This window comes from Limulus polyphemus, unplaced genomic scaffold (assembly GCF_000517525.1).
Source record: "Limulus polyphemus unplaced genomic scaffold, Limulus_polyphemus-2.1.2 Scaffold4496, whole genome shotgun sequence".
Lineage (NCBI taxonomy): Eukaryota > Metazoa > Arthropoda > Merostomata > Xiphosura > Limulidae > Limulus > Limulus polyphemus.
In genome coordinates, this window is record NW_013670106.1 from 3437 (window position 1) to 13670 (window position 10234).

At 32.7% G+C, this 10234-nt stretch overlaps 1 protein-coding gene across 1 annotated transcript in view; it reads left to right on the forward strand.

Moving 5' to 3' along the window:
- The first annotated feature begins 2001 nt into the window (after positions 1-2001).
- The window catches only part of LOC106471258 (protein turtle homolog A-like), a 21940-nt gene continuing 13707 nt past the window's right edge, over positions 2002-10234 (forward strand). Inside the window, exons 1-5 of the mRNA XM_013931848.2 lie at positions 2002-2126; positions 4769-5044; positions 5955-6139; positions 9491-9620; positions 9828-9965. Of these exons, the coding sequence (XP_013787302.2) occupies positions 2051-2126; positions 4769-5044; positions 5955-6139; positions 9491-9620; positions 9828-9965 (805 nt within the window). The 5' untranslated portion in view covers positions 2002-2050. The remainder of the gene's footprint in view (positions 2127-4768; positions 5045-5954; positions 6140-9490; positions 9621-9827; positions 9966-10234) is intronic.

Consider the following 10234-nt stretch of genomic DNA (forward strand, 5'->3'; position numbering starts at 1 on the left):
ACTCATTACATGTTACCAGCGTTACGTGACTTCCGCTGTCGTAACACACTTCTTTACTAAGTCGTTCTTCTCTGTATGTTCATTTCTCTTTTTTTAATGTAATTACTAAAGTTCTGCCGCTTAGAACTTACTTTAATAATTCTGTCAACCGAAACAAATTACTCGACACAAATGAATTATTGGAACCAACTCAGCAATCCTCTAGTATAAAAGCATTCATAGGGAACCAATATCACAGCAAATTTCTTGGCATAGAATACATATATCCCCGATGTCCAAAGAAGAGATCTTTTGTTTTTTTCTCACTTCTAATGGCAAAGCCTGGATGTTTGATACTTAGATCTCCTTAATAAAGACGGCCTTTGCTTTGCGTTCCTTGCCTCGACGTCATAACATCTACAATCATATTGTTACACCTCCGTTCGTTAGTCAATTTTCCGTATAATTTCTTTCCGAAGAAAATTTAGCTATACAAGTCCTTTCTTAAATAAAACTGGTTTATTCTTTCTGAATACAACTTTGTAATACACTTAATTTCCACAGTCACGCTATAACAAACGCTATAATTCACAACGAACGACTCACGTGCTCGACCCAATTGCCAGTCTCTCTCTGTCTGTAGTTCAGTTACATTACATTGTTGCCGTCACTTCTTACCGCCCCCCCCCCAGTGGCACAGCGGTATGTCTGCGGACTTGCAACGCTAGAAACCGGGTTTCGATACCCGTGGTGAGCAGAGCACAGATAGCCTTTTGTGTAGCTTTGTGCTTAACTTCAAACAAACAAACTTCTTACCGATTTTATATATACAAAAATACCGCATATCTAGTAATCTCTCGAGGCTTCAGGAAGGGACGTGAACGTTCGAGAATATGACGTGTTACTAGAGTCACGTGACCCACGCTGTCGTAATAATATTAATAGTCCTCCAATGTTTATTTTAATCGTTCGGCCTATAAACCAAAAACAAATATACGTGTGTGTATGTGTACTCAATGGTACATATATGTGTATTTTGCATAATTTTAACGCTGGTTTCATAAAACATCTTCCACGAGCGGGATGAAGGAGGATACTAATATCCCTGAACATTCCAGTTGAGGAAAGTTTCTTTCCTTTTAAAATTAAATACCTGCCACGAATAATAATAATGATAAACTGTTTACCATGTCACCCACGATAATATGACGTCAGTTAGTAACAAGATAGATACATAATATGAAGTCAGATTATGTTTGAATTCTACCAGATAGTGTTATTATACAACTCAATGTGGGTGGATGGGGGAGGGGGGATAAATCTCCAAAACTGTATACACCGATAAAAAAAAAAAGGTGATTAGACAGTTGAGTAAAAAAAAACAAAACAAAGACACTTGTACGTTTCACAAATACTTCATTTATTAACGGCCATGGTTTTAATTGAAAGCTGCAACACAACAATTGAAAATATTATATAAATGTTAATTATACACTAACACTAAAACACTTTCTTTGTTAAATATTTCTTATATTCAAAGTTTTTAATTTTTTAACATTTATATTTTTCATTTATTTTACACGAATCACAGATCGGCGTTCAACAAATGTATTTCCTTGATTTCATTTTGAGGTTAAAAGTTGTTATCCTTTTCATTCTCACTTCTTTTTTTTTTTAATCTAACGTGATTATCATAGGTAGGCCATTTATAATAACGTGTTTTCGCAATTCTGTCATCAAAATAAACTATCCAAAATGTTGGCGTTATATCGTCGATAAGTTAACAAATGGCTATTAATTCTTTGTCACATTATGTCTTTTGAGTGACAGTGTTGTATATACTAATATTTTAAAAACTTGGATGTTGTCTAATGTGACGTCTAGTAAATGATTGAAATAGATATGAAAAATTTAAAGATTCAAACAATTCAGAAAATACCGATCAACAATAAAAATATAAAACTGTTTTTGTAATTTTTTATTCTTGTTTAAACACATCAGTAGGTGGGAGTGTTGATTCTTTTAGAGTTAAAAAGAGAGCGTTGTGTCAGTCGTGAATGATGGAGAAGAGATGAGTGTATTTAATTTTACACCATTTCTCAGCTTTTCTTTATGGTTTTCTTATTTGTCATTTGTTAACTCCAAAGGTAAAAAAGATAAGTGTTTATTTTAAAGTTTTGTATTGTTAAGTGTCATGAAAATGTTAAGTCACGGATCCTGACGAACTATTTAAAGTTACACTAGACTAGCTACAAGTACAGTAGTAGTATTACTTGAAAATAAAATTATGTTTCACTTTTTTGGGGCTAACGATTGTCTTATTTTGTTTTCATGTGGCATCATTTTTTTTTGTCAAGGACCTCAAAAGATAGAAGTGGCCCAAGCCTCTCTGAACCTCGCGAGAGTGAGAGGGTCTGACTATTACTATTACTACTAGTACTATGTGCTACTACTAGGCTTAGTTGCCATTACTAATGTAATTAAGCATCCCCCAATAAATATAAAACTAATCACCAAAATGATAAACTCATCCCTGTCTCTGTGTCTGACCCCACACTTTTCTAGCTCTACAATAGTACAAGTGCTGAGTTTTATGTACTGTAGGTAAAGTTACCGATTTTCATTAACTTTTGTAAGTGTAAAGTTGCAGCCTTTATCACTATAGACTTAAATTTGTATTATAAATGTACTACCATATTGTTTATTGGAGAAATCTGTTTCAGTGGAAAAAGTGTCTGACCTTTCCAAATTGTAAAGTTATTAATGTTACTATTACTCTATTAGTGAGTATTACTAGTACAAGTAGACAGTTATTTGTGAAGTTGCAGTACAATAATTATACATAGTCTGATAACTAGACTAAATTGTACTATAGTATATACTAAATACAGTTCACTGACAATCCCATAATACATTAAATACTGTGGTTAAAGAAAAATATCTTGGTGTTGTGATAAAAAATTCACTTAACTTCTTAAGTCATCTAAACAGCGTATTTTAACTAGCAATAGGGCTAAAAAGAGTTTGGGTAGCATCTACAGAAATATTGAATACAAGATAAGGGAATTTATTGTTTCACTGTATAGAACACTTGTAAGGCCTTATTTAGAGTACTATGTACAGTTTTGGGCTCCCTTCCTGAAGAAGGACATTGAATTGTTGGAGAAGGTTTATCGAAGAGCCACTAGGATGATACCTGGGATGGTGGGATTGTCCTATGAGGAGAGACTAAAACCTCTAAACTTGTTTTCTCTGGCGATGAGAAGGGTTAGAGGGGATTTGGTTGAGGTGTTTAAAATTATTAAGGGTATTGATAATATAGATCCATCAAACTTGTTTGTGTTTAGCAGTGAAAACAATAGGACAAGAGTCATAAATTAAAATTTTGGCAGCATAGGAGTCATCTGCAGTTTAGATAGTAATACTTTTGAAACTGGGTAGTTGGCTTTTGGAATGACCTGGAGGCAGAAAATTTAATTGAGTTCAAGAAAAGATTGGATGAATACATGAGTAGTAAGGGGTGGTTATAGTTGGGAGGTAGAAGGGACATCCTTGATGGGTTAATAAGCTCCTTTTTGTCCATTTAACATTTTATGAAATTTACAGGCTTAGATTAGATTTTAGAATAAGTGAGACAAGTCACTGTTTGGATGTTACCAAATCATAATTTTATTTGAAAATGTTCATTGCTTCATAATAGTTACAGCTTTAAAGGTTTTTCCTGGATCTAAATCCAGTAAAGGAACAGTATTGATATGTAAACTTTAAAAAAAATATTTTAGGCAAACGTATTATAACTTGTTATAGGTCTGACAAGTTATACTAATTGTTAATACTATGGTAAGTTAACTAAAGTTATTGAAAAGTAAAGTGGGGATGTAGCTTATGGACATCATCAAGTTCAGTATGTATTAGTATTGGCCAGACAGACTGTGAGTTCTTACATTTAATGTTTGGACATTTATGTGCCTCAAGGCTTAACCAATATGTAGCTCCAAAATTTGGCACTGCGTTTACTTTTATTTTTCTCTATTCCTTTGGATCAAATAAAGCAGATTAGCTATCTGTATATACATTTGATGATGAGGAACCCACTTTCAGGAAATAAAGTTTGGAGATGCGTGAATGGGTAATGAAAGAAACTTTATTTTAATTACCAAATGTACAATGTTTCAACACACTTTTAGTCATCATAAAAAAAATTACAATAGGTTTATGGTGGTAAATAAATGAGGAAGCATACTGGTAATAAAAATAGGATAATAAAGACAAATGTTTATACTTACACAACCTTGAGTAATTGCCTTGATGGATGCAAAATGTGATGACTAGGAACCAAGTTTTAGAAAATAAAGTTGTACCTGATGATGATAAAAGCTTGTTAAAATGTTTTACATTTGTTACTTGTATAGTGATAATGAAGTTTCTTTCTTTACTCATTCAAGCTGTCATCTGCATGAAAGCTTGTGTACTACTGCAAGTTATCCTTTTGTATTATGATATTATTGGTGTATGGTTGTACACAAGTTACAGTATGATCTGTTCTCATATTGTTTATAGGTATCAAAAGTCTAGTATGTAGAAAGTTTGTGTATAATTTTGTGTTTTTAAAAGTTAGACAAGTTTCTTTATTCTTTGTAGTTTCTTTAGTGATGTACTATTATTTTGGTGTAACTTTTGTTATCTGTTACACTGTCTTCTTTGGTTGGGTTACTATTATTTATTCTTCTTGAAGAACTGATTTTCAATGGGGGATTCTTTAGAAGTTTTCTTTCATTTTATTATATAGCATCTATAAAAATTCTCCAGCCATTACCACCAATAACAGAAGGAGACATTGGTTCCAGATTAACCTTGCAGTGTAACATCAGTGGTCATCCAATCCCTCAGTTTTTCTGGTACAAAGATGGTCACCAGCTAACCAAGGATCTGAGCTTGCAAGTTAAAGGCCATGGTGGAAGCCTGTATTCTTCAGGCCTACATCGTGGTGATGAAGGAAGCTACACATGTGTGGCAGACAACAGTTATGAGTTTCAGAAGCTGACCACAAAACTTATTGTGAAAAGTAAGAACAGCTTCACATATTATTGAAAAGTTTTTAAATTAATTCTCCATTCATAGTAAAAATATCAAGGGTAGAAATTATTTTGTACTAACTTCTACCAGAATAATTGCTAAACATTTTCAATAAAAATTATGATTGTTAATAATTAGTCTTAATTATGAGTGACAGGCAAACCACAAAATCTCACCATGACTACTCTGCTTTAGGTGATCAGTTGGATGTTTTCAAAGGAACAACATTTAGTGCTGTGAATATTAGCATTATGACTGACAATTTCATTAACAGTGAGGGTATTAATTGATCAATCAGTGCAATCCAGTTGTTATAAGTAAGGACATTATATTAACTTGCTATATTCATTGCTAATTATTCTGATGTTAATATAATCATTATAAGTTATAACAGAGGAAAAAATTTAAAGAATAAAATTTTAGATATTCAAGATACTTTTTTTACAGAAAGAAAAAATAATGGATGCAAGTAAAAAAAACCACAGCTCCAATAGAGAAGGAAAGAACCAATCAAATAAAATACAATATTTAACAAAACTAATGTCATTATACCCAAAGAGTAGGGATTATAGTTTTAAACACTGTTAGATTTTTAAAAAGATTTTTCATGACTAGTTGGTAAAGAACTAAAACAGTAAAAAAATACCCCCAAAAATGGTACCTTTTTCAAACTGAAGCAAAACCTATTGTTCTTGTTTGTCAAGAAATTAGACAGTAGCGTTAATTATAAAGTGGGTAATCCAAACAGCCTTTTAAGCTTAGAAGCAGCTGTAAACACATAGATTTTTTTAAAGGTTTATGCTAGAATCTTTGTGTTGCTTCTAACAATAACTATTTATTGTCATGCAGAAAGATAATTACTTTTTTTTTGTATTAATCATCTCTGTTCATTTTTTCAGCTTGCCCAGGCCAGCTAGTGAATGTTACAGTGATTCCCTCTACAGTAGTAGCTACAGTTCGTTGGTATGTTGGTGATGATGGCGGTTATCCAATCTCACACTTCACATTAGTCTATTTTCCATTATTCCACCAAGCTAATGATACCAAGCACTTCCTTGTGCCAGTAAAAATCAGTCCAACAGTTGTAAGTAGTTGCATTGTGAATGTTAAGATATTTCTGTTTGAGTTGTGGTTAACCATGTACTTTTATCAACGATAATTATTTAAACTAGCATAAAACACTCGTGCCCTATTGCAGGGTTTAATGGCTCCCATGATGATCCACAGAGGCCCCAGTGTATCGATCAAGCTTCTACATTATCCACATTAATTATGTAGCTACCCCAAGGGGCATAATTGAAAGCAAACCCTGTTAGAGCACCTGCTTGTAGTACCTGAGCATATGTGACACACTTGGTTCTGATAGTTTGTGAATGAGGATATAAACATAATCTTTGATAGGTTGTTTAGGCAGAGTATTTATAATGAATCTAAGTTTCAAATGGAGAGCAACTGCCTGTTGTAGAAACCTACAACTGTAGAGGACGACATTTCCTGAAGACGAAAAGCGGAAGACTTTCGAAACATTGTCCTCTACATTTGTAGGTTTCTACAACAGGCAGTTGCTGTCAATTTAAAACTTAGATTCATTTGATATAAACATAATTTAAAACATGGTGTCCCTAGGATCATGAAGGGTGCCAAGAACACAAAATCCAATGTTGTGTTTGGGTTCATTGTGAATGAGGATATAAATATAGTTTAAAACATGGTGTCCCTAGGATCATGAAGGGTGCCAAGAACACAAAATCCAATGTTGTGTTTGGGTTCATTGACCCTGTAAACCTACTCCTAGACCCTCATCATGTCTGAGTGATCTTCTGGGCACTTTAAGCCTCCCCTTAGTAGGGGAATATACCACATAGACATCCCTCCAGACCACCCAGAGTCTGCCTATTAGCTCCAAAACTGTGGGAAGATTTCACAGACAAACAAGTTAAAAAACACACAGTATGAATTAATATACGATAGTTCAAGAATATGTTTAGAGTAAAAATTATATTTTAATGAAATCAGACTTGATTCTTAAGACCTTTTCTTTCCTTTTTTTCAGTGTGATGGTGTTTTTTTTAAGCTATAAGGCCTGAAATCCACTGTTCTAGAATATTGAAACACATTAACATTGTATAACGTGAAGACAACCACTGTACATTGTCTTCTGCTAGTTTAGTACCTATAGAACTTAAAATGGACACTTGATCCAAGATAGAAAAGGTCTTTTCAATAATATTAACATTTTTAATTTACCAACCTGAAATATAACTGATTAATAATGTTAAGTGTAACTTAAATGGGGAATGGTTAAGAGACTTTTGTACGTACAGTTAGTTCATCATTATATGTATACATACAACTATACATATAGAGTGAATATATAGAAAATTAAAGCAGCAGACAAATATTGATACCAATCTTGGAGACAATATTTTGAAAAAAGAAATGAACAATACTTTTCATTTTGTAATTTTCATTTTTTTTATTGGTGATATATGAATGTTCTATTTTATACATCAAGTCAGTTTCAACTAGATTTATATTTATTGAAATATTTCTTTTCATAATTTATTTTGCAAATTACAGTAGTATCCACTTCTGGTTATGAATCATAAAAAAAAGGTAGTAAAAACTGACAAAGGTCTATCATTTAGATAATAGATGCAGATAGGTTTAATTACTTTTGATTACGACAGAAGAGAAAAAAAAAAAAAATTAAAGATTTGGAATCTCGGGTGGGATTTTGGTAGTTGAGTCACTAAAATTCAGAAATTATGTTATTTAGAAAATATTCAGAATTGCAAAACTTAGTGGCAGGTAAAGTTAATTTGGTCTTCATAACTTGTTAGAACCAGGAGCTATGATTTTTATCCTTGTAGAATATGCTGTGTGTACCACCAAGAACAAACAGGTTGTAACTGTATCTATTGGTATATTAATCAAATGGTTACCTGCCCCCACACATAAAGAGTTTTCTACCTGTTGGCTGAATTTAATTTGTAGAAAGTCTGTGGTCTTACCTTTATTTTGAATGTGGACCTCGTGATGTCATTTCCCTTTCATTTTTTTGTAACATTGTATTTTTGTTTTTTGTAACGTGTAACATTTTTGACAAAAGTTATGTGAAAACTATTATCTTTGATATATGTAATAATTTCTAATTGTTATTTAGTAAGCACGATAAGATACAGTAATTTTGTAATTATTAAAAAATATATACTCAGACTATTGAAATCACTAGCAAATGTTTGTTAGGTATTTTTTCCCATTAGCATATTTGGGACTGTTACTAACGACACTATTCTTCTGTTAACTGTAATTGTGTCATAATCAATTCTGTCATATACTAAATATTAATAATTATGTATCTATCCTATTTATATGAATAAATCTTCTTTTTATGACTTTCTAAAAATATTTTCAAATGTCAAAGCTTATTTTAATTACATGTAGTGATGACTTTGTATTGATTACTTCATTGTGAAAAACTCGAAGTTGGTGAAAACTGGTGTACATAGACCACAAGCACCAGGATTGACAAAGTCTGCAGTACTGTACTTCTGATGGCCACTTAGTACTAAAAATTATTTCATTTAAAAGTTAAAATTCAAATGCCAGTAGTTGACAAAGCATTAGAAGTCAGTAGGCCTAACATTTGCATTAATCATGGACAAATTATTATTACCTCCAATGAGCAAACACTCAGGCACTGTATTTCTAACCAAGATGCCAAAAGAACTGCACTGAAGAGACCAGCTTCACCTCACACCTAGACTAACTTACACTGTGGTCTCCATCTCCTGATGCTTAGCTTAGATATGCCATGTATCGCAAATGGAGATATCAGGACCAGCATGGCTCTGGCAAGTGAAAGTCTTGATAATCACACTCATGGTAATCCTGTATGTTCAGAATCTTGCAATGTAAATGACTGAAACACATGTATCATGGGTTTGTTAATACTTAAGAGTAAGAATCTGTGAAGCTTCCTTCTGAAATGTTTACTTGCAGTTTTATTTTCTCCTGGAGCTTACGTTTTACTAGCAAAACTGCAACACTAACCAGCAGTTTGCTGGAATTAATAGCAAGCCCTGACACTGTTAGTTATGCAAATACCTTAATATAATCCAGAGATGCATTTTTAAACAGTACACTGCTTTTATAGCCCCCAACAAAATGGGTTTTTGCAGCAACAAAACATGATCATTTCTATCGTACAGTTGTTTAGAAATGTTTGGAATTGTTGTATAAACTTTTCAATAAGTATAGTAGCAAAGTGAATTAAACATATTTTGTGATGCACAACAATTATGAACAAGGTTTGTCAAAGTAGGACTTACTTACCTTAAGCATATTTTACAACTTTTTTCCTTTAATACCACATTTCATGTGTCATGTTTAGTAGTTGTTTTATAATAACAGCCAGTGTTGTTTTTTATAGAGGGAGTTTCTAGTCTATCATCTGAAACCAGATACACATTACGTGTTTCGAATATGGGCATCAAACAAACTGGGACAAGGGAAACCCATAACTGTTAAAGTCAAAACTGCAAAGCCTCTTGATTTGCCAGGTAAAGGAATGTCGATATCTTCTCTCCAATCTATAATACTGAGGGTAATACATATATATATATATTTTTTCTTAGCTGCTAAGATCTGTTCAATCTTTAAAAAACAAACATGATTAGACAAAAAATATGAAAATAAATTGATGGTCTTTTAGAAAAAATTCTCAAATGCCTTAATTCTGATTTCTCTCTCTTCTTTCATAAATTTAGAAGTAGTACAGCATAGAATTGCTCATGAGGATTACTTCAGCTCCACCTTGTGGATGGTTGCTGCTTCAATGGTAGCTGCAACTGTTCTTTTTGTGTCTTGCTTGAGCTGTGTTTTGATCTACAGGGATGGAAGGCATAGTGAGTAAAATTGTAGAGTTTTTGTTTTAAATTTTGACATAAAGCACTTGGCTGTATGTAAAAGAGAGAGAGCTACATTTTGATTCTTTATGATGCACAATTTTCATAGTTGTATATTAAGTTGTGGGTGCCCTGGTATCATCATAGTTATATATTAAGTTGTGGGTGCCCTGGTATCATCATAGTTATATATTAAGTTGTGGGTGCCCTGGTATCATCATAGTTATATATTAAGTTGTGGGTGCCCTGGTATCATCATAGTTTTATTT